The 25937-nt window shown below is 36.9% G+C and overlaps 1 protein-coding gene across 4 annotated transcripts in view; it reads right to left on the bottom strand.

The window, feature by feature from the left end:
* Positions 1–25937, bottom strand: part of LOC115210347 (catenin beta) — an 81718-nt gene that overhangs the window by 23019 nt on the left and 32762 nt on the right. For all 4 annotated transcript variants that reach the window (XM_036508204.1, XM_029778908.2, XM_029778889.2 and 1 more), the window contains exons 2-4: positions 14113–14176; positions 4778–4914; positions 2334–2457 (exon numbers count right to left, since the gene is read on the bottom strand). In XM_036508204.1, coding sequence (XP_036364097.1) covers positions 2334–2457; positions 4778–4914; positions 14113–14155 — 304 coding nt within the window. In that variant the 5' untranslated portion in view covers positions 14156–14176. The remainder of the gene's footprint in view (positions 1–2333; positions 2458–4777; positions 4915–14112; positions 14177–25937) is intronic.

The following is a 25937-nucleotide window of genomic DNA, read 5'->3' on the forward strand; positions in this document are numbered from 1 at the left end:
CACTATTCTTAATTGCTTCTAATTTGGATGCAAAGCCAGCAGTTTTGAGGGGTGGGGTTTGATATTGCCAACCCCAATATTTCACTGGTACTTTATTTTAATGCCCCAACCCTCACAGGGATGATGGGTAAGGTTGACCTCAGTGCAGATATATAGCTTGCTGCCATATAGCCAATTTTAATAACAACAACAACAATCATTTAAAGCTGTCTTTTATGCTGGTATGGGCTGGATGGTTTGACAGGAGTTGAAGAACTGAAGAGCTGTACCAGGTTCCATTGTCTTTATTGGCATGGTTTCTATGGCTGGATGCCATTCTTAATGCCAGCCAATTTACAGAGTGAACTGCGTGCTTTCTATGCGACACCAACACCAGCGGGGTCGCCAAGTAACTTGCAAGACAAAGACCTCTCAGCTGGGAGAGGGAGCGGAACCAAAGGAATAATAATAATAATAATCTACAATGTTATGTTCATCATGATTGTATGTTATGGTTGTAAGAACCTTAACTATGTGACAATATTGAGGACATGATTAAAATCGTTAATCATAATAAAATAATGTAATTCGTGACCTGACTTTTTGTCCAATGTCAATCTGCCCACATCTTTTTGTCCAATGACTTTTTGTCCAATCTCTCTCTATATATAAAGCTGAAGTTGTCAGTGTATGGCAGGTTTGGTAGCCTTCAACTAACACTATTTCCTCCGAGACCCTATGGCACAAGTTGACCAAAATTGAGAGTATGATACAAGAAGGCTTGCTCTTCCTTCCATAGAAGAAAAAATTCAAATCGGCCCATGTTAACACCAAAACTTATTTACACCAAAAAGGTGCTTTTTTTCTATGAAAATCCCTATTTTTTATGATTTTTTGACTGCTCTGTCATCACTTTTCGGTGTATTTCAACCAGAAAAATGTTCACTTAAAGAGAATAACAAGTTACATAATGCAAAATTTTTACTTTTCAAAAATTCCAATTCTAAAGGGTTGAAAGAAAACAAGCCCGAGCAACGCTGGGCTATACTGCTAGTTTTAAATAAACTCTTTTAGAAAACAAGGTGAATATCAAAATGAAATAATCATTGAGAATTTTATTTATAGGATTTGTCGTAGACGAAAAAGACGTGGACGGACATTTGATGAAGTGACATCTGACGAAAAGTCATAGCACCAATGTAACTTACACATCAAAATAGAAACCAGAACATCAACAACAAGGAAGCAGCAGTTACTATAGCAACAAATGCTAAGTGATTGTTTGGGGTACATGAATGTATAAATTCTACTTGAAAGACAAGAAACCAGCTAATTTGGGTGTTGCTACTTTCTGAAAAAGCTTGAAAATATTGGTAAAGGTTATTCTAATTAATTACACTAGCTGAACAATTTAATGGATGTTATTTGCGATTATTTTGACAACTGCAGCAAATGAACAAGTGCATTGTAATTTAGAGAGATGTAACATAAATGATCTGGGTTTCAGTAATTTGCTGGTTTGTCTGTTCCCACAAAGCTTTGTTTATGAGTGTGCCTTACCATCTCTCTTGAAGGGTCGGTCTCCAACGTTACAAAGCAAGACCTCTGTTGGACATCCCAAGAGAGAAACAAACACGGCAGACAAAAAACCATGGAGACAGTCCATGGAAACTGAAATACTGGTTGCAACTACAACGGGGGACAATTGCAAACTATTTTTTTTCTTCTTCTTTTTTCAGTTTCAGCTCAGAGCTGCGGCCATGCTGATGCACCGCTGTTTTGTGCTATACTGTTGTTATTACTAAGAGCCTCCTCTAATATGTGGCACTTGGTGAAGAATGGAGTTTGATATAGCTACGCTCATTTGCACCTCTTGCCATGAGGTAGGTTCATCTGGGACTCTCAACAGGAAGAGGTCCAGCTTTGATTTAAAAACCACTACATCTACTTTGTGCAAGTTCCTCAGACTCTTTGGGAGAATATTAAAAAGCTGTGGGCCCTTGAAACCCAGGTTGTTGCAGTAGCTGGTCCTGAAGCATGATGGCATTGTTGGGATCTTTGGCACTATGCAGTGTCGTCCCGTTCTGGCATTGGTGTAGCTTTCAATGCCAAAATTTGGCATAATTCCTTCCAGATATACATTACTGCATACCTCTCCCGTCTTCTCTCCAGGGAGTAGAGTCTTAGCTGTTTCAACCTTTCCCAGTAGCTAAAGATTGAGACAGATGGAGATCTCTTGTTGATGTTCCACATGGAATTAAAGGATTAAGAAGAAGGGGAAGCATAGATGATGGTTGGAGTGCAGAAAGAATTTGGTACTATGAAGCGAAAAATGCATAATTTGACAGACTTACCATCAACTTGTTCCTGAGTAAAACCTTGGTTAAATCCTTGATCCCAATCAAACATCATTCGGTTATTATCCATGTTCTCTTCTTCCATTTCCTCTCCATGGCCTTTGCTGCTGATGGAGGGGGCCTAAAAAAAAAACAGAATTACATATAAAGTAAATCACTGTTTCATTTGAGCATTTAAATAATAACCCCCCATGAGTAGTGAAAGAGAAATAAAATCTATAATTAATACAATTAATCCTTGAAATTATTTGCAAAACTGAACCCTCTCTCTCTCCACACACACACACACACAACACACACACACACACACACACACACACACACACACACACACACAGACAGACAGACAGACAGACAGACACAGAGAGAGAGAGAGAGAGAGAGAGGAGAGAGAGAGAGAGAGAGAGAGAGAGAGAGAGAGAGGGGTAGTCTGAATTTAGGATAATTATTTATTTAGCATTTTCATCTCAGAAATAGCTGATATTTCTCAAGATTCTACGGAACAAGATGAAAGTGCTGAATAAAAAAAATCAAAATTCTGACTACCTCGTTTTTCTTAAGTATATAAAATCTGTACACCACTTCAAATAGTCTACACACACACATACACACGTTGCTTTATGTCGGACTTATGAGGAAAGGAGTGCTCAACAGATGTTGTACAGAAGGATACATCTTTCTTTTTCACTGAAACTGAGAAATAGTCTCACAACTCAAATTTCAAACAAATGCAGTCTTAGTAACTTGAGCCACAAGACAAAACTCTCAGCTTCAGTTTCAACAAACAAAAAACAACACACACTCATGCATCCCTGTATCAACCAGATTACTGGAAGTTAAACACTGTGGGTCACAATGCACTTTCTCACATTGTAGCTTTTTCAAAGATGCCCCTCACCCACCTGCTGGATAGGCAGTCAAGCTGACATTCCTCCTGAACAGAATGCTAGTCCATTGCAGAGTGACCCACTTACGGCTGAGTGAACTGGAGCAATGTAAAGTAAAGTGTTTTAATCAAGAACACAACAATCTGCGGGCCTCAGAATTGAAACCATGATTGCAAATGACCCAGTGTTGAAACAAAGTTGACCTCAGCAGTAATATATATATATACAGTAATCCCTCGACCATCATAGGTGTTATGTTCCAAAACACCCCGCGATGGGTGAAAATCCACAAAATAGAAACAGTACTGTATCATCATCATCATCATCATCATCATCATTTAACGTCCGTTTTCCATGCTAGCATGGGTTGGACGATTTTGACTGAGGGCTGCACCAGGCTCCAGTCTGATCTGGCAGTGTTTCTACAGCTGGATGCCCTTCCTAACGCCAACCACTCTGTGAGTGTAGTGGGTGCTTTTTATGTGCCAGGGGAGGCTGGCAATGGCCATGATCGGTTGGTGCCTTTCACATGCCACCAGCACGGGAGCCAGTCAAGGTGGCACTGGCATATTTTAAAAACTATTTTTGTAATTTGTATATATAATTATATTATAAATACAAAACAACACCACAGAAGAATCACCATAAGGTTAAATAATAAACTGCAATACGGCAAGAGATTACTGTATATATATTACTTAAAGAAATATATTATTTACAATCTTATAATAATATAATATAATGAAATGATAGAATATTAAATGTCCATTCTGATTGAACTAGTACTTTCATGCATTAAACTATGCAATCTTCAGGTTCGTGTAGTAATGGTGACAGTTATATTTTACAATTTACAACAGAGTAAATATACACAGTTGTAAATTGTAAAACATAACTGTTACCACTACTACATGAACCTGAAAATTGAATAGTTTGATGCACAAAAGTACTAGTTCAATCAAAATGGAGATTTAATATTCTATCATATCACTGCGTCCCCAAAGTCCATCCCCTCCTCACCGTGGTGGGGACGCTGGCAACGGGTAGTGTCAGAGCTATGCCATCAGGAACTTCGGTTCCTGGTAGGGCCACCCAAGGTGGATTGGTCTGACACCGAGTGGTATTAGAGCCACAACCCGGCAGAAAATCCTTGGAGTGTCTGCTTCGGCAACCGGCGGCTCCTCGGTCATTCTGTCCCTGCGTCTGCAGACAATCTGTGGCAAACAGGATGTCTCCACATGCGAGATTGCTGGGGACCACTTGTGAAATCCACATATTCCCATGAAACTTATTCCACGAGTAGAAGAAGCCGACTCAACCCGCCCAGGGTGAATGTCACCACAAGTAGGTAAGTAGTATCATTTCATTATATGATATTATCTTATATTATTATAAGATTGTAAATAAAATGTGAAAATCAGACAAAGTTGGAAATTCTTCAAGTAATACATTCTTCTACACACAATTATACACATATGTCTGTATGTGTATATACATACAGACATATACATACACACTGATAATAAAAGGTATAGTGCAGTGAGAAATACCAACCTGTGTTGTGGCACCTGAATGGATGCCAGAATCAGTAAGGTACTGATTTTGTTGCCACATCATTGTCTGCTGTTGTTTGTTTTCCATCGGCATATTGGACAAGTCCATGTAGCTATTGCCACTACCACTGTGGCTCACTGGAAAATAAAATAGAAATAAAATAAATAAACAATGGGGTCAACATGAGAAACTGCAAAACAACACTGAATGAAGGAAGAAAGAAAGAAGCAAAAACCTATGTTTGCATATATTACTTTCAATAACTACTGAATAGTGAAAAGTGTGTGTGTGTATATGAGTGTAGGCTTGAAATGTCAAAAGACTTCTTCCGTTTTTCCTGAGTGTCAAACTAATACACTTTGTTGTTCTCTTACCTGTCTGTCTTGTTTTTGTATAATTTTAACCACATATATATGTCTGTCAAGCAAATATAGGGTTGATAGCTTAACCCTTTCGTTACCAACACGGCTGAAACTGGCTCTAGCTCTGAGTACAAATGTCTTGTTTTCATAATTTATGTTCCTAACACTAGCTTAATGACAACTGTTATTTTACTAAATATTTTGTTATATTTAAAGTAATTGAAAGAAACGCAGAACATCTCAAAATAAATACAGTAACAAAAGGGCTAATTATATAACAATATCAACTGACACAACTGGCTACAAATTGCTTTCCATATTATTGTGCTTTATACAGAAAAATGATTGTAACCAATAATATTTATAAGGTTAAGCTTTATTCACTCTGCTGTTACTCAGAATGCACATTTATATTTATTAATTATATAATTATTCAGCGGAATGATAGAGAAGTGACTCAAAGGCCCAGAGTTTTGTATATGGAGCCACAAAAGAAAATATCTAAGTGAGGTTGTTGCCAGTACTGCCTGACTGGCACGTAAAAGCACCCACTACAGTCTCTGAGTGGTTGGCATTAGGAAGGGCATCCAGCTGTAGAAACTCTGCCAGATCAAGATTGAAGCCTGGTGCAGCCATCTGGTTTGCCAGCCCTCAGTCATTCGTCCAACCCATGCTAGCATGGAAAGCGGACGTTAAACGATGATGATGACATGTACTGAATTCTATTTCTCATATTTGTTCCACCAACCCCTTTTGCTGTTTGTATATGTAATCTTTGTTTTAACACCCACTTTTCCATGCTTGCATGGGTTGGACACAGATCACCAAGGCAGATTTTCTATGGCTGGTTGCCCTTCTTGTTGCCAGTCCTCACTGCCAATGTTTCCCCATTGCCAGACATTTTCGCAGAAAACTGGGAATGAATGACACTGGTTGTATGATGTTGAGACTCATTTACAACCATTATGTGATGGCAAAGAGACACACAGACACATACACGAAGGGCTTTTTGCAGTTTTTATCTACCAAATGGACTCAGAAAGCTTTGCTCAACCTGGGGCTACAGTAAAAGACACTCGCCCAAAGTGCCACACAATGGGGACAGATCACCAAACTTTGTAGTTGGGGAGAAAATTACTTAACCCCAAACCATGCCTGCATATGTGTATATGGGTGTGTGTGTGTGAAGTAAGAATTCAGCTGAAAGATTTTTATTAGCACCTGAGCACTGTATGCAATAAGTTCATTGTTATTATGAAGCAAGTTTGCAATCTAAACATAATTCGAAATGGAAAAATAATATACAGAGAAAAAAGAAAGTAAAGCATATAGCACTCCCCTTTCTAATATCACTTGGTATAATTAAATGACACTTAACAGAAATTAATTTATTTTTAGACAAATTACCCTTGGTAAAAAGCACGCCTCCCTATTGTATGTATGGAAAGGGAGACTGTATGAATTTTGGTACCCCTTCTACCCAATAAATTGAAGTACTGTTTCTCACATATAAAGGTGTACTGAGAAACTTACTTCAGAAAGGTTATAATTTTAATGTTTTTTTTTTAAATAAAAGGAAATAACTGTGAAAGTGGTTTAAATTAAAAGTCTTAAAATTTTAATTTATAACGAACAGAGAAGCAAGGCAGTTGACTCAAATGACCGGTATGAGGGGGGTGGAGGTAATAATACTTAGCTGATAATAAAATAATTATCTTTTTTTTTTTTTTTAGGCCATAGAAAATCTGTCTTGGTGATCTGTGTCCAACCCATGTAAGCATGGAAAAGTGGATGTTAAAACAAAGTAAAGTATATTCAGAAACCCCACTCCAAATAATAATGACTCAAACTATGTCTTATAACTCTTTATATGTGTCGATAAATAAAGTACCAGTTTCGCACAGGTGTTGATGTAATCGGCTTAATCCCTTTGTCTGTTCTTGTTTGTCTCCTCTATGTTTAGCCCCTTGAGGGCAGTAAAGAAATAGGTATTTGGATTTGATCACTGATAACCTTTCACAGCCAACATTGATCTGGCAGTGGTTTAACCATTTAGTATTCAAACTGGCCATATCTGGCCTAAATATTCCACCTGTTTGATGTTCAAACAAATCAGATCCAGCCTCTCACACTCACTCTACAATGTCCTTCTAAAAATAAGCAATCACATTTTGAAAATCTCAAAGCTACAAGATAATGCACGATTAATTTAAAACAATATCAATAAATAAGGATGACATTTGCCAGAATAATCTGAATACTAAATGATTAATAATTAATTAAAAATTTCTTATTCCAAACTAAGCTTCCATTAGGTTCAGCTCTTTTTTGAAGTCTGTGATACAAAATAAAAGTATTAATTAAGCATTAAGTAGATTAGACCACACTTAATTGAATAATTATATTTGGCACTAGTAATGAGATCAGCTTACAAAGTATGTACATAAGTGCAGGTGTGGCTTTGTGGTAAGATGCTTGCTTCCCAACCACATGGTTCAAAGTTCAGTCCCACTGTGTGGCACCTTCGGCAAGTACCTTCTACTCTAGCCTCAGGCAGATCAAAGCCTTGAGAGGATTTGGTAGATGGAAGAAGCCTGCTGTATACGTGTGTCTCTTACCACCGCTCGACAACTGGTGCTGGTGTGTTTATGTCAGAATTGACTTAGTGGTTTGGCAAAAGAGACAGGATAGAATAAGTACTAGGCTTAAAAGAAAAAAGGACTGGGGTTGATTCATCTTCATCATCGTTTAACGTCCGCTTTCCATGCTAGCACGGGTTGGACGATTTTGACTGTGGGCTGGCGAACCAGATGGCTGCACCAGGGTCCAATCTTGATCTGGCAGAGTTTCTACAGCTGGATGCCCTTCCTAACGCCAACTACTCTGAGAGTGTAGTGGGTGATTTTTACGGGGGCCAGTCACACGGTACTGGCAACGAACTTGCTCGAATATTTTTACACATGTCACTGATAACAATCACACTCGAATGGTGCCTTTTACTGTGACCATGCTGGGGCACTGTTTTGAAGAATTTTCAAACAGATGGATCCCAGTACTTATCCTACCTAGCTCTTTTTTTGCTGAACCACTAAGTTATGGGGACGTAAGCACACTAATACTGGAGGTCAAGCAGTGGTAGGGGACAAATACAGACACACACACAGACATATATATACACACAGACATATATACACACATACAGATATATAGATATATACACACACACACACACACATATAGATATATAGATATATATACACACACACACACACATATATATAGATATATATACACACACACACACATATATATAGATATATATACACACACACACACACATATATATAGATATATATACACACACACACACACATATATATAGATATATATACACACACACACACACATATATATAGATATATATACACACACACACACACATATATATAGATATATATATACACACACACACACCACACACACACATATAGATATATATATACACACACACACACACACACATATATATAGATATATATACACACACACACACACACATATATATAGATATATATACACACACACACACACATATATATAGATATATACACACACACACACACACACATATATATATATATATATATAGATAGATAGATAGATAGATATGCAGTTACACACAAACACATGACAGGCTTCTTTCAGTTTCCATCTACCAAGTCCACTTACAAGGCTTTGGTAAACCTGAGGTTATAGTAGAAGATACATGTCCAAGGTGCCATGCAGTGGGACTGAACCCAAAAGCATGTGATTGGGAATGAAACCTCTTGTGTCTATACTCTTATAGAAATTAATCATTTGAAGCAATTTAAATATCTCAAGGCAGTGCATTCTTGTTGGAAACAAGAAAATGGTTAAACAGTGCAAATGGAACCGTCTGAAACAGGAATTTGCTCAAGGAAGAAAGAAGCCCAAGCAGGACATATAGAGAGCCAATGCCCTCTACTTATTCTGCTTGCTGCTTCTTTCTGGCTTACACAAGTTGTGGTTTGGCCCCTAAGTCAGCCAAAGTCCATCTCCTGCTCACCGTGGTGGGGACGCTGGCAAAGGGTAGTGTCAGAGCTATGCCGTCGGGAAGTTTGGTTCCTGGTAGGGCCACCCATGGTGGATTGGTCTGACACCGAGTGATATTAGGGCCACAACCCGGCAGATGGGGCTCTGGTGAAAATCCTCGGAGTGTCTGCATCGGCAACCGACGGCTCCTTGTTCGTTCTGTCCCTGCGTCTGCGGACAATCTGTGGCAAACAGGATGTCTCCACATGCGGGATTGTTGGGGGCCGCTTGTGAAATCCACATATTCCTACGAAACTTCTTCCAACTTCTTCGAGATGCCTCGAGGGTGGTAGAAGAAGCCGACTCAACCCGCCTAGGGTGAATGTTACCACAAGAACAAGTAAGTAAGTCAGCCTTCATTAAGTAGATCTACATTGAAGAAGTTAAGAAAAACAACAGTTCATTTAGTAAATGCAATGGCTCTGAGGATAGAGTACTTAAAGGACTCCAGCCAAAGAAGTCTGTTGCTTGGTAAGACATTGAGCTGGCCTTTACCGTCAAGTTGAAAAACAGATCCTGCTCAGAGAGTCAAGTTGTTACTAGTTGTAGCATAAGCTTCAGTTATTAACCCTTTCGTTACTGTATTTATTTTGGGATGCTCTGTGTTTCTTCCAATTACTTTAAATATAACAAAGAATTTAGTAAAATTACTTAGTTATCATTAAGCTAGTGTTAGAACATGAATTGTGACTAAGGTTTGATGGAAGATTTTAATTCAAAACTTATGAAAACAAGACATTTGTACTCGGAGCCAGAGCTGGTTTCAGCCGGGTTGGTAATGAAAGGGTTAAAAGATCCCAAGATTACAAGTTCTATCATTCATATGGTTTTTGCAATAAACACACACAATCCACTTCATCATCATTTTGTCTACTTTTCCATGCTGGCACTAGTTGGACAGTTTGCCATGGACCAATTCAGCACTAACAAAAATTACTTCCTAGACAAGTTGGGACCCACATCTCATTCGTACGTTACATATTTGGTATGTTTTCTATGGCTGGATGCCTTATCTAGCCCAGACCACATTATAGAGTGCACTGGGTACATTTTATCATGGTGCCAGCACTAAAGAAGTTGTCATGTCCTTGACAAAGCTAACGACTCTTGTCTATCCTACATTTTCTTCATTCTATTGTTAACCACTTCAGAGAGTGCTGGATGTGTTTTATCATGGTATCAGTATGAGAGAGGTTGCCTTGTTCCCAAGCATGACTAAAGAGACTTCCCAAATTTATGCTATCTCCATTGTTACCAGCACCAGAAGATCATCTTGTCTCTGGTGGACAGAAAAAGAGAGAGAGAGAAAAGAAATATAACCTAAGTGAGAGGGTAATGAAAGAGAACCAGAGTGACAGGGAGCTAGCATAGAGAGAGAGAGAGAGCTACATAAGGGTTGTTGGCAATGAGATTGGATAGGAAACGCAAGGGTGGTACGATGGATGAAGGGAGTGATAGGAGGGAGATAGCGTGTCAGATGACAAAGTACTGACAGTGAGGGAGATAGTGTTAAAGAGAGGGAAATGTTAAGAATGTAAGTAATATAGTGAAATTTAGTGATGAATGTGGATGAATGATACAGGAGGGAGGAAAGAGAGTGAGAGCGATAATTAGCAATAAAGGAAGGGAAATGATAGAGATATGGTGACAAAAAAAGAGACACATTGATAGAGAAGTGAGTGGTAGAGGAGAGTAGTATGTGGATGGGGACTTAATATGAACATAATAGTCAGGAGAGACCTAAGTGCTCATGTATATCTCAATGTTCACCACTAGCACAATTTTTATGCTAGTTTTTTTTTTGCATGTGCCATGGCAAAAGTATGTGTATGTAAATAATGACATAAGATTGCGGTCCCATACCACACTACACTGGATACTGGAGAGAGTAGAAACCGTTACTAAGCCTGATCTTTGGCTATGTGTTGTGCTTCACAGCATATATATATTATATATATATATATAGTCAATTCAAATAAATGGAAAAAAAAAGAACAGGGACAAGCACAAGAAATGTTTTAGTTTGACACTCAGTGAAAGGAGAGTCTGACATTCTGAGCATAGCTCTTCATTGGAAAGGAGAAAAGGAAAAGTCCAAAGATGGAAAAGAAATTGCCAATGGCAGAAATGTAATTACAATATATATATATATATATATATATATATATATATATAGGGAGAGTTTACGAAAAAAAACAAAAAACAAAGACAGGTGGTGTAGAAAACAAACAGATGTATTAGTATAATGCCTGGGAATTGAAAAAGTCTTTTATGTTTTGAGCCTACGCTCTTCCACAGAAAGAAACAAGGAGAGAAACAAAGTGAGAAACAAGGAGAGAAATGTGTGTAGTGGCTACCAATCTATCATGGCGACCATATATATATATATTATATATATATATATATTATATATATATATATATATATATATAAAGTTGAAAAAAAAATCCATGCAAATCCAAGTAGATAGTTAAAAAGTTAAAGTGGAAACAGCATGAAAGTGTGTTTGAAGATTTTTTTTTTTTTTGATATTTGCTACATTGACTTTTATAAAAATATTACCACTTTCAATATGTCCATCTTACCAAATATTAAAAATTCAAAGTCAAAAATTAGGAAATAAGAAAAAAATAGGAAGAAGTTTGTTCATATTTTGCGCATAGCTAAGAATATGTTTAGTGTATATAGACACGCACATGCCTCTCTTTGTCTAACATACACACGCTGATGTATGAGATTTCAATACTTAACAGTACTTAAGAAAGTGATCTCATGAATCTTCAAATTTTTTAAGAACTAGAAAATGTAGGCATCACAGATAAAATTAGTCAGAGAAAGCAGGAGGAGCAACAGTAGTGTTGATGGCACACATCAGGTTTTTTTTAAAGATGTTCATGATTTAACTTTGTATCTTTTAAACTTCCTTGCTTCTTGAAATAAATTTAACAAGTACCACTTACAGAATATAAGCAGTACCTCAGCTGTAAGAGTTTGTTACTTAAAATAAATCTGAGAAAAAAAAATCAAAATAAAACCTCCATTTCATATAGAACCAACTGTAGTTTAGTAAAAGAGAGAAAAAAAAATTATAATTCCTAAAAGGAAAAATGTTGATATCATTTCTTGAGAGTAAGTCAGTTCTTTCTGTTTTTGGTTAAGACCAAAAGTAAATTTTTTTAAAGAACAATATATAATGAACATCATCATCATCATCATTGTTCGACCATGGTCGAGACAATGGAATTTACCATGCTATGCCAGACTTCACGGTCCATCATGGCATTACGCAGGTCCTGTTGCTGGATGCCTGTATCCCTGGAGATTACATCAGGGTAGGAGAGTGTGCGCCCTCTGGTATTACGAGTAGATGGCTTCCAGAGGAGAAGAGTAGAAATTACTTCTTTTTCAGCTCTACAACAATGTCCAGCAAACTGGACTCTCCTACCTTTCACAAGAGATAACACAGGTGGCAGTTTCCCATATATTTGCATTTTGGTTGGATGGCGCTTCCACGAGAGATTTTGAAAACGGTTATTAATAATTTTAATGATTTTTTTTTTCATGATTTAAAGAGGCTTTTAGAAATTCTCCAAAACTGAAGTGAGCACTGATTTATAAACAGGCTTTGGGAATTTTAAAAACGTTATTTTGTGGGGCATTCACTCTGCAAAGCTCTACTGGGCTTGGGGTTACTGGTGCAGCAAAGGGAAGGGCTATAAGTTCCTATTACTGAAGCTGTAGAGAAGGCCATAAGGTAGTTTTGGATAAAGAGGGCTGACCAGTGGTCCTGCAGCTATTTGGATGCAAGCTGGGATTTGATCTACCCTGGGATCAGTTGGATGAAGAGTCTGATGTTGAAAGACATGAAACCCCAAGGGTCCCAGAAACATCACTAATGATACGTCCCAGAGCATCTTTGAGATGTATCTTAGAATTATGTATTAAAAAACACAAAAAAATTAAGTTTTAATAAATTAGAGTAGCAGAAAGTTTATGTAGAAAAGATTGAAAGGCAGGGACGTGAGAAATGGTTTACTCACAAATCCCAAGATTTTAAAAATATTAAAAAGATGTTAAAAATAAAGACCATTATTTAAATAATCAAATCTCTCTATATATAAAGCTGAAGTTGTCTGTTTATGGCAGGTTTGGTAGCCTTCAACTAACACTAACTCCTCTGAGACCCTGTGGCGCAAGTTAACCAAAACTGAGAATATGATAGAAGAAGGCTTGCTCTTCCTTCCGTAGCAGAAAAAATTCAAATCGGACCATGTTAACACCAAAAGTTATTTACATCAAAACAGTGCTTTTTTTCTATGAAAATCCCTATTTTTTAACGATTTTTTGACTGCTGTGTCGCCATTTTTCGGTGTATTTCAACCAAGCTACATAATGCAAAATTTTTACTTTTCAAAAATTCCAATTCTAAAGGGTCGAAACAAACCCAAGCAATGCTGGGTGATACTGCTAGTAAACTATAAATTTATTTTAATTACTTAATTATTATTGATGTTCTTACCTTAAATATTTTTCATATTACATCTCTTCTTGCTGGTATATTTTACATTTGAAGTCTGCGCATACAGTACTCCTATGCTAGAGTTTTCTCACTGCTTACCTAACACTATCTCACAAAGTTTTAAAATGACAATGACTGGGCGGGCTCCTATTCACCTCAATATTTTATTTCACATCTGGTGCTATTATTTGAAATATGTCCTTAGTAGAGGGTGGAATACATATCCAACCGTGAAATTTACCCTAAATCAATCATTTAAATTACTCTCTGATTCAAGTTTTATAATAGCTATTACAACAGCTGTTGACACCAACATTTAAATAAAAAATAATAGCTTTTACCTGTCCTAGTGGTTGTGGTCCCTGTCATCTGGTAAGAACTCATCTTTGAAATACACCAGTGGTTCTGAAAGGAAAATAGAGAAGAAAAAAATAAGCATTTTTAATAGGTTTATAATTAACATAATATTATAGAGTGCAAGTACAACAAAAGCTTTTTAACAAAAGGTGTGTACCATAACGGGGTCTGCCATTGTTTTTCTTTTTTTTTTCACATGCTAGAATTAGGTTAGATGTATATTTATTTGAGGTATATTTTACAGCCAAATGTCCCTCCTGTTGTCAACTCTTACCTGTTCTGCAAGCAAGATAATTTTTTTTTTAATATTACAAATGGTCTTCAAAAAATTAAACCACTATCTGTTTCAGGTAGAAGTCTATGAAATTTCATAGTAGTTGTTGAGACTTTAGAAATTCTCAACAAAAAGTTATTTACTGGACATTCGAATAAAAAAAAAAATACAACAACTATACAATGAAAACAAATAGACACCATTTACAACCTGTCTACATTAGATGAAAGGCAAGTATTGTTTGCATAAAATCCAGAAAATTGCTTTATTATTAAGAACAAAATTATTTTAAAGTTTAAAAGCAAGATACAGACTACACCAAATTACAGTGGATTAGGATTTGAAGAAGGTATAAACTGAGCAGAGGAATAGTTAGGACTTCTATTTATTTTACTGAGCAGGAAAGAAATGCTAAATTAATTATGATAAAGCATCAAACTGAATCAGAAGACTTCTTGCTAGCATTCTACCTAGTAAGGTAAACTAGGATCTTTTCGGTTTAACCGGCATTTTTTTCTAGCGGGGTCATATGAAATCGTCACTTATAATTATGACCCTGGTATCGATCTATTGCATTTCAATGTTTTAGGGTTAGGGGGAAGGGTATCTTTTTTTTCTTCAGAAATGTAAATAAACCCAATCTGTTTCTTAAACGAGGGACATATTCATATGGCACAGAATGTTTTTACCTCAATAGACATCATTGATTGGTTGAAATTGAAGAAAAACAACAACAAATATCTTACAAACTATAGAATTTTCTCAATAAAGACAAGAGAAAAAGATGTTTTATAAACACATTCTACCAGTATACGAAGTTTAAAAGTGTTTAGTTACGTCGAAATTATTTTAAAAAACTGCCGTTCAAACTGAAAAGATCCGTAAACTATTTTTCTGTTTCATTATCTAAAATTAAGCAGTCTCTCCTAATACATCACCGTTACATTATTTTTCCCACCAGTATTCAATCATGAGAATTTCAAAACACCACAAATAAGTCTAAAACAAAAATCCCAGGCCATAATGTTCAGTCACAAAAGCTCATGATTGACCCCCATCCTTACCACTTGGACTTTCACAGATTTACACACACATCATCATCATTTAACGTCTGTTGTCCATGCTGGCACATCGGAGACTCCAGTCTTATTTGGCATGGTTTTCTACAGCTGGATGCCCTTCCTAACACTCAGAGTGTAATGGGTGCTTTTATGTGCCACCAGCAAGAGTGCCAGTTGCATGATAAGCATGCAGGTCATATTCTAGTTCTTCGAAATACTAACTAGTCACAGAATGAAATGGGATTACCATTATTCTTATGGTACATAGAAACATGTGAGAAATAACCAAACACTGAGATCAGTTCAGGCTTCCCTCCTATGAGACTTTTATAGCTAATAAGTTATCATCATTTAATGTCCACTTTTCCATGATTGTATTGGCTGGACAGAATTTGTTGAGGCAGATTTTCTATGGTTGGATGCCGTTCCTGTGGAAGATTGGAAGTGTACTTACATTGCTTGTGTGATGCTGATGCACATTTGCAACCATCATGCGATGTCTAAACAAAGGCGCATGTACACACACACACACTATACAACAGGTTTCTTTCACTTTCTGTTTATCAAATCCACTCGGAAGGCTTTGGTCGGTCTGGGGCTATAGCAAAAGACACTTGCCCTGAAGGCTTTGGTCGGTCTGGGGCTATAGCAAAAGACACTTGCCCTAAGTGCTATGCTTGCACTTAGTGGTGGAGAATTTGATACTGTACAACTTACAACTGATAAAGAATATATTTGCTATGTAACTGACTGGAAAAGGCTGGAATTGTATAACACTTATGTTAAGAGAGGCTGAGAGAGTGACTAATTTGAAGGAGTTTAATAATAACTCGTTAACTTGTTTATTTATTGGATCTATTAATTTGATGCTTTGGACAGTTTGAATACATAAAGGTTCTTCGATAAAAGACAATTTCTACCTATGCATTGCACTATCTGCCTTAATCCTTCAGGTTCACCAAATGGGAGCTTATCAGGATTTTTCAAAAGATTTAGGGCTGAAAGTACAAGACTAAACAGGATGTCTATAGTGCTATTCGTACTCATTATCTGCATAAGTGTACTATGGCATCCTCCAGTCAGAGAATTGAACCTGTGATCTTAATAATTGTGAGTTCAACCCTAAGCACTAGGTCAATCATCTTCACATAGTGCATTATGCTTTATTGTATGAGATTTCAGCCGAAAATAAGGACACTTAAAAATACAATTGGTTTTGAGTGGTTTGGTAAAACGAGACCAAGAACGGTTTTAGGCTGGTTAGAATGGGATGGGTAATTAAAGCATAAAGAAATCTTAATATGGTTGAAAAATATACAAAAACCAGAGACAGGTGAAAGAACAGCAAACTGGGTGTATCAGTTTGATGTTGAAAAACAGAAATCTTTGGATGTTTTGATCCTATGCTCTTCTACAGAGAAAAAAAATATGAGGAGAGGAAACAGATGGAGAGAGAAAAAAAATGGTGCCTGAATTAACAGTGCTACATGTTTGGATAATATTGGGTCATCCCATAAATAGAGCAGTTTTTTCAGTTGCATGAATTAAAAGTTGGAGGGAGACGAGATAAACTACCTGTATCAACTTTTATCTTGACTTTATTCTTAGTGCAAGTTTTGAAGAGTGCAGTTTGATTTTAACAGTTATTTTTTCAAAGTTATAATGGAAGTAACAAAGGAACATATTCGGCATATTTTGCTTTACAAGATCAATAAAGGCAACAATGCAGTGGAAAGTGCAGGGAATATTAATGCAGTATATGGGGATCAGACAATAAGTGTGTCAGTGTCAATGGTGGTTCCAGAAACTACGGCCTAGAAGACGAGCCTCGTCCTGGAAGATCTGTAGAACTCGATGTGGACGTCCTGCAAACCTCGGTGGAACAAAATCCCATCATAACTGTTGAGAAACTAGCAGAGAAGCTTGGATCTGGTCATTCAACCATTCATTGACACCTGTGTGCCATTGGAAAAGCCAGCAAATTGGGTCAATGGGTTCCTCATAAACTTTCCGAGTCTAATCACAAGTAGAATAAATGCATGCTTTACTTTGCTGTCACGTCTCATGAATGAACCTTTTTTTGGATCGATTAGTGGCTGGTGATGAGAAATGGGTTCTCTATAAAAATATCAAGTGCCGAAGATAGTGGGTGGGGGAAGGAGAACCACTGGCACCCCAGGCTAAAAAGGTCTTCACCCATGTAAGGTGTTGGTATCTGTTTCGTGGAATATGAAAGGTTTAGTCCACTTTGAACTTTTAAACTCGAACCAAATGATAAAGGAGATCTACTGTGAGCAGCCTGAGTAGCTTAAATCAGTGCCAGAAGAAAAATTACCATCTTTGGTTTCAAGATGAAAGGTGTTCTTCCATCAGGATAATGCTCAACCACATACAATGAAAATGACATTCCAAAGGCTGGAGCAGTTTGTATGGGAAACAATGCCCCACCCACCATATTCCCTGGACATTGTCCCACCTGATTATCATTTATTCTGCAGTCTTCAAAATCATTTGGACGGACAAAATATGAATTCTGTAGACAAGGTCAGAACAGTACTGGAAGAGTGTTTTTCATCATGGACAAGTGAATTTTGGAAGAGGGGCCTTGCAAGTCTACTAGATAACTGGAAGAGTATTGTAGAAAATGAAGGAGAGTATATTTTAGATTAAAAAAGAACTTTGTTTATCTTAATTCTGAAAAATGAAAGAAGTTTAAAAAAACCACATTATTTATGGGATGACCCAATATAATGGAGTTTCAACAGTCACATTAAATGAAGTCAAATTTCCATGAAGCAATTAATTCTCTTTCATTAACTGAAGATTATTGAAGCAAAATTCACAAAATACTTTAAAAAAAAGTTGGAAAATGCACCATTGATTGTCATCGTTTAATGTCCGTTTTCCATGCTAGCATGAGTTGGACAGTTCGACCGGGGTCTGGGAAGCCAGGAGGCTGCACCAGGCTCAGTTGTGAGTGTAGTGGGTGCTTTTTACATGCCACTGGCACAGGTGCCAGGCGAGGCTGGCAATGGCCATGATTGGTTGGTGCTTTTTACATGCAACTGGCACGGAAGCCAGTCAAGGTGGCGCTGGCATCGGCCACGTTCGGATGGTGCATTTTATGTGCCATCGGCCCAGGTATCACTGATATAAACTGCAAAACCTCATGTTAGAACTATAAACTTCTGTAGCAGCATTTCTTGAACACTAAACAACGGTGCTCAGAGTCAAGTAAAACTATTGTGAACCAAAAAATTGAAATAATTATTTTATTCTTTTACCGTTTTAATTCACATTGGGGTATCACCTTTGTTGCAGTTGATTATACCTACCCCCTGTACTTTGGTATTTATTTTTAAAATATAAATAAGTACCTGATAAGTACTTTCATCTTGGAGGATAAAAGGCCAAGCCAACAGCGTAAAAAGGAGGTAAAGCTATATGGATCATAATGCCACAAAGATATTTTCATTTGAAGCATCAACATACACACACACACACATCTAATACTTCCACCCCAGAATAGGATGAAAGGCGATGTCAACCGAGGCAAGCTAGATGGATTGTAATACCACAGTTGATGCTTCAACATCCCATGCCAGTAATAGAAACAGTTATATACATGCGCATACACACACACACACACGCATCTCTAAGAGGCCTTTGCACAACTTATGTGCACCTAGTTTCACCTAGCCATGGTGATGGCACAGTAGTATTGAACTGGGACCATATAGTTACAAACTTAATTACATCTGTGCCTGCACGCGTTATATTCTATATTCCCAAGCAATTTATTTAGAGAGTAACCCTCCCCATAAAGTTTGTTTCAAATCTGCCTGTTTACAGTCAAATGTTGAAAACATAATTAATCAATGTGAACAAATAAAAAAAACAAGCATGAAAGTTGATAATAAAAAGGTGTTCATTCTTAAGAATGAAGGCAAAGATAAAAACAAAAATAAACCTCTTAGAATTATTAACGAAAAGAAGTAAAATAAAGAAGCGAACAGTAACACATCAAAAGTCATTTGTGAAGGTTGCTTTCTCTTGAAATGTTAATAAAAGTGTGAAAAAAAGATAAGGGGGGAAGAGAGAGAAGATAATGTATGTTTTGATTGCTAACAATTCCACTACAGCAATAGAGAGAGAGAGCTAACTAAAGTTAAAGCAAGCCATCTTAAAAGAAAATTACATGCACTACTGCAGTGATAATTACCACCCAGAGAAACCAAATGTAAAGAGGTGGGGCTTACAGAGGAAGCCACTAACATCAAAAGAACAGAAAATGAAGCTTTTTAAAATAAGTTCTACTTTATATTTATTGAGGATGGATTGAAGTGTTGATAACATGTTAGCTTAAAAAAGGAAAAAGAAAGAAACTAATCTTAATTGTAAAACATGCAAATTGGAGATATAAAAATCCTTTCAGCTTTCTTTATCACATACACCCAGCTTGAAATGAAAATAACTCTAAGTCATAAAAACATTAACCTAATATAACTAATTAAAAAAAAAAAAGAAAAAGAAACCCTTGTAGTTATTCTTTAAATTAGTAAAGTTACTTCTAACAGGGTGTTCTAAGAACCTGGCAATACCCAGCCCTTCCTGGTAAAGCTTGTCAAAATAGATATAAATCTTTGCCAAAGAAACAAAGTAAGATTTCTGTTAAAATCTCAAACCCTAATCTTGAAACAAGTTTATAGGCTTCTGTATTAAATAAAAATAAGATTTGTGTATATTTCAAACTGAATTAATTCCAATGTCGAAGTAAACCGTTGTTTCATTTTTCTGGTTATTCATAAAGGGATCATAAGGACAATTATTATGTCTTTGATAGGGCAACAATAGGTTATCCGATTGAAGAATTAAGCGAAATAAAATGCAAGCAATTTGAAATTAGAACTGAATTGTAAGGTTATTTTCCAAATAAATATGAATGGCAGGTAGTTGTTCCCACCAAACACTCTGACTGGTTGCTTCACTCTGTTTCTTGTACTGCTAACTACAATGGTTTCGCCACTTCTCAGAGCTGGTTGGTCTCCTGCTGCAGCCTCTACAAATGTTCATCTAACACATTTGTCTCATCACCAATGCTAAATCTACTCCATCCAACTACCAACCTGCTCTAATAACTATTCCCAATATGTCAACTCTGCAATTCCTTCCTGCTACTGTTCAAGGTGAACATGACCATATCTACTTCGTTGATCTTCGAAGGTCTGCGAAAGCGATGGATGCGAAAGCGATGGATGCGGCCTCTTTCACCAAGCCATAAAAACAAATCTTTTTTTTATTAGAATCCCGACATTTTTACGTATTGTATACAATAAAGAGGTAAAAAATTTTTTTGCACTACTTGGTGACAATCACCAAAAACCTAAAATACACACGCAGTCTACTTACCACGCATTAAGACTGAAGTACCATATTTGATGGCCTGAAAGACGCACCTTAATTTCAGCAGGGTATATTCAGGAAAAAAGTTTTCATAAATCGAAATTTATGGGAGGCCCAATTACGCACACAGAACCCGGAGTAATTTTCGAGACATTTAAAAAAAAACAGAAAGTGCGTCTTATGTGCCATCAAATACAGTTAAGACCAAAGTATTACTGTATCTTTAACTAAGAATTTGAATTAAATATAGATTTATGGTGAAAGACAATATAAGATAGTAGCATCATTAACAGAAAACTGATACAAACATGAAGAAGATTTCAATTTTGAGTATTTGTTTCTCCTGCAGTTCCACCCAGCTCTTAGTTGAGTTTTTTTTTTTTTTTTTATATATTCCTCAACTGGAACGTTTTGCTGGATGTGTAATGTCAGTGCGCATGAACAAAGGCGCACAACTGTGCTGAGAGAATAACTTGGCATATATGATGACGAGTATGACGAAATGATAATTGGGCGTAAAAGTCTCAAACTATGCAAGGAGCCTGCAAAAATAGGAAGACTGAAGACGACATGGGAAGAAATTGCGACTCTCAAAGAACTGCGAAAGGGATTGTGTTGAAATGAAATTAACCTGTCCCGACATGGAAAAGTGGACATTAATGAAAATCTGTATAAATTCTTGAAATCTTACAGAGCGAGAGAGACAAACAGAACAAATTTCAACTGAAGGATAACACATTTTCCTATTAAATCACCAAGATAGATGTAACATATTAAGACTTTAAATAAGAATTACTTTCATCTTTGAAAGTACATAGCAACCAGAAATCGACATTTTAATAGAGTACATGACAGCTGGAAAATTACTTATAAATTTAACACGAAGCTCGTTAATGGAAATGCAGCGATTCTTTCTGCAGAAAGAAAAAAAAATTCCTCTATGTTATCAGGCTACTAAATTTGTGCGATTCCATATATACACATACATACGTGTGTGTGTGCATGCGCACTTAAGCCTTTCTACTAAATGCATAAAGCCGGAAATTAGGTGGGAGTGGACTAACCGATTACACTGATCCCAGCGTTTCGCTGGTACTTAATTTATCAACCCTGAAAGGATGAAAGGCATAGTCGACCTTGGTTGAATTTGAACTCAAAATGTAGCGATGGGTGAAATACCGCTAACGATTCTGCCAGCTCCGCCGCCTTTTGTCAAGTTATATAGCAAAAACAATTTCACATTAAACTGTTTAAATATTCAATACTCTTTGCAGAGTACATGTTTATTATATTTTTTGACAGTAACTTTGAAGTTTTGACCTGCTTTGTATTCAGTCAGACAGTCTCATGCAGGCTACGCAGGGCAAAACTTCAAAGTCATTTCAAAACTATCTTTGTTAAAGAATAAATATATATATATTTCTTTGCTACCCACAAGGGGCTAAACATAGTGGGGACAAACAAACGGATTAAGTCGATTACATCGACCCCAGTGCGTAACTGGTACTTAATTTATCGACCCCGAAAGGATGAAAGGCAAAGTCGACCTCGGCGGAATTTGAACTCGGAATGTAACGGCTGACGAAATACGGCTACGCATTTCACCCAGCATGCTAATGTTTCTGCCAGCTTGCCTTTTAAAGAATAAACATATACACACAAACACATATACGTAAGATACTCCCAAACTTTAGAAATTTAACTAATTACCTGTGCTGTTGTTACTAAGGCCAGTTTAACAAATATATTAAATATATTAATATGTATACACAAACATCTGATTAGTTTTTCTGTTGTTATTGAAAAAATAGGTTTGACTCTTTAGCATTCTGATTATCAGATGTAATGTTTATTTATTCATGTTGTTCTGAATTACTCATGCATTATATCGCAGCTTTGTGATTTTGATGATGTGATTGTTTACTATTAGAATAACATTGTCGTATAGGTGTGAGAGGCCAGATATGGCTAGCTTTAACAATACAAAAAGGTAGAATACTTGAGCCCGATATGGCTGCGAAAGAATTAAAATTTTATGTCGGACACTTATTTTTTAAGATCAGTCTATATCTAGCAGCAGATGCATACATCAGGTCCATGAAGCTACACTCTAGACTAATTCAAGCATGGACTTACATGTAGGTGGCTTTTAATTTTATGAGAACTACAGAATTTCTGTAGCAGAGCAGATGTGGTAAAGAACTACTTTCTAGTAGTAGTACTATTTAGAAGGCCAACCACTTTATATAAAATTACTGTTGATTAGATCTAGTTTAGTCCACTCACACAACTAACCTTCAAGACTCAGTGTAAATATTCTATTTTATAAAGGTCAGAGCAAACAAGGTGGTTCAGCTGAGTCAACGCATGGGCTACATTAGTGCTTGTTCCTTCCCTTGATAAATTTCTATTAGGTCAAATTTTATTTTGCACTTGTGAGGTGAGAATGTAGTTGTTCAATAAGACAGCAGTCTTTATAGATTAATGACCATGTGTATGAATAAAATTAAACAGTCACACAGTAGGAGTGGTCTCTGGTTTCTAGCTGTGCAAAAAGAATTACACTATTTTATGTACAAGTTTTTTTTATTTAGTATGATAATAAAGGAAATTCAAAATTTTATGAGATCTCTCTAGTAAAAAAATCATGACCTCAACTCATTGTGACCCTACCGGATCTAAATGGAGGAGGTATGGATAGGGGAGATGAGATTAAGGTGGCCAGCTGGCAGAATCGTTAGTACACTGGGTGAAATGCGTAGCGGTATTTCGTCTGCCGTTACGTTCTGAGTTCAAATTCCGCCGAGGTCAACTCTGCCTTTCATCCTTTCGGGGTTGACAAATTAAGTACCAGTTACGCACTGAGGCCGATGTAATTGACTTAATCCGTGTGTCTGTCCTTGTTTGTCCTCTCTGTGTTTAGCCCCTTGTGGGTAGTAAAGAAATAGGTATGGATAAGGGAGATGAGCATATCCAGATTAGTGTCCTGCAGGAAAACTGGAGTGAAAAGATTATGTAATTGTTAGGATAAGTGTCTTTATAAGCAACAGATGAAGTGATTTACAGTAAGAGGACCACTTTATCCAAGCGCCGCCTCGACTGGCCTCCAAGCCGGTGGCACGTAAAAATCACCAACCGATCGTGGCCGTTGCCAGCCTCGCCTGGCACCTGTGCCGGTAGCACATAAAAAGCACCCACTACACTCATGGAGTGGTTGATGTTAGGAAGGGCATCCAGCTGTAGAAACACTGCCAGATCAAGATTGGAGCCTGGTGCAGCCTCCCTGGCTTCTCAGACCCCAGTTGAACTGTCCAACCCATGCTAGCATGGAAAGCGGACCTTAAATGATGATGATGATAGAGTATGGTTTGAGGGAGATTTAGCAGCAATATCTAGGAGGTGAAACTACTATGAAGAAGCTATCTCACTGGTTCACTAGGGTATATGTGCCTGAAGAAAGGACATATCTTAGGCGAAAGTACATTGACTTTACAGTAAAAAAAAAAAAGAAAATTGGAGTCATATACTATGAAATTTACAGAATACATTAGGGAACATGGTGAATGCTCTCACTGATGGAAGGGGTCAGAACATTGGACTTAATAGGGTGAAAGAGAAATGGTGAACTGCATTATATTTGTATATGGAACTAGTAGGTGATGGAGAAGTTGTTGACAAAAACGAGACTACCTATCTAAGCATCAGTTTAATGTCTACTTTTTCCATGCTTGCATGGACTGGAGGGATTTTATTGAGGCCGATTTTCTACAGCTGAATGCTCTTCTTGGCGACACCCTTACCTGTTTCCAAGCAAGGTAAATATTTCCCCATGGCCAGACATGTTTCTGCAGAGTACTGGAAGTGAATGACACTGCTGATATGACAGTGAACACAACACAACACACAATGAGTTTCTTTCAGTTTGTTTACCAAATCCATCCACAAGGCTTTGGTTGGCTCAGGGCCACAATAGAAGGCACTTTGCCCATGGTACCATACAACAGGGTTGAACCTGAAACCATGTGGTTGGGAAGCAAATTTCTTAACCATACAACAACCTTTCACATGATATTATATATATATATATATAAAATCAAAATAAGCAACAAGGATATCCAGAGGTAATGCAGTACGATATCCTTGTTGCTTATTTTGATTGCAATCACCCAATTTTGAATTATATGGATAATACCATACTAAATTCTGGTACCATATTCAACTGAATCTAAATTTTACCGAACATATATATATATATATTTCACATGATACTTTGGCAAGTATATATGTGTGTGTGTGTATTATGTGAAAGGTTTGGTTGAATACTACATACCACAAATTTCACGGAAAAGAAGGTGCAAGAAAGTATTTTACGACTATTTGAATAACCAGGCTTGGTCAAATTGAATTTGATTCGTCACTACAGATTTAGTGAAATTCCGATCGTATAAAGCAATGAAGATCCATTATTGATGAAATCATACAAACTTCAGAAAATATTTGTATTATTTTGCCTCACAATACAGAAACACACACACGAAAATCGAAGCTTAAAACGAAAACAAAACAAAAAAAACCCCATGTACCATCATTTACACCGTTGGCATCTAATCAAAGTTTGTTTCAGGGTCTACGGCCATGCTAGGGCACCACTTTGAAGGGTTTAATTGAACAAATCGACCCAGTACTTTTTTTTTAAAAAGCCTCGAACTTATTGTATCGGTCTCCTTTGCTGAAGCTCTAGGTTACGGGAAATTAAAAACAAGTATCACATAGGTAGACAACCACCTAAAACACGGGGTTTTTTTCCAGTTTCTGTCTGGTAAATCCACTCACAAAGCTTTGGTCGGCCAGGGGCTATAATAGGCACTTGTCCAAGGTATTAGGTTAGAAACTATTTAATCTCTCTCTCATATATATATATATATAGTGCTTGGAGTGTTCAGTTCACTCTAATTAAACCGATTTTAATTTCAATCAAAATTCATGTTTGATACATTTTCTCTCTAGCTGTGGAGTGATAGAAAGCAATAAGAAGATTAATTAAGTTCGAGTACTTTGCTTATATTTCATA

The sequence above is a fragment of the Octopus sinensis genome, linkage group LG1 (genome assembly GCF_006345805.1).
Source record: "Octopus sinensis linkage group LG1, ASM634580v1, whole genome shotgun sequence".
Lineage (NCBI taxonomy): Eukaryota > Metazoa > Mollusca > Cephalopoda > Octopoda > Octopodidae > Octopus > Octopus sinensis.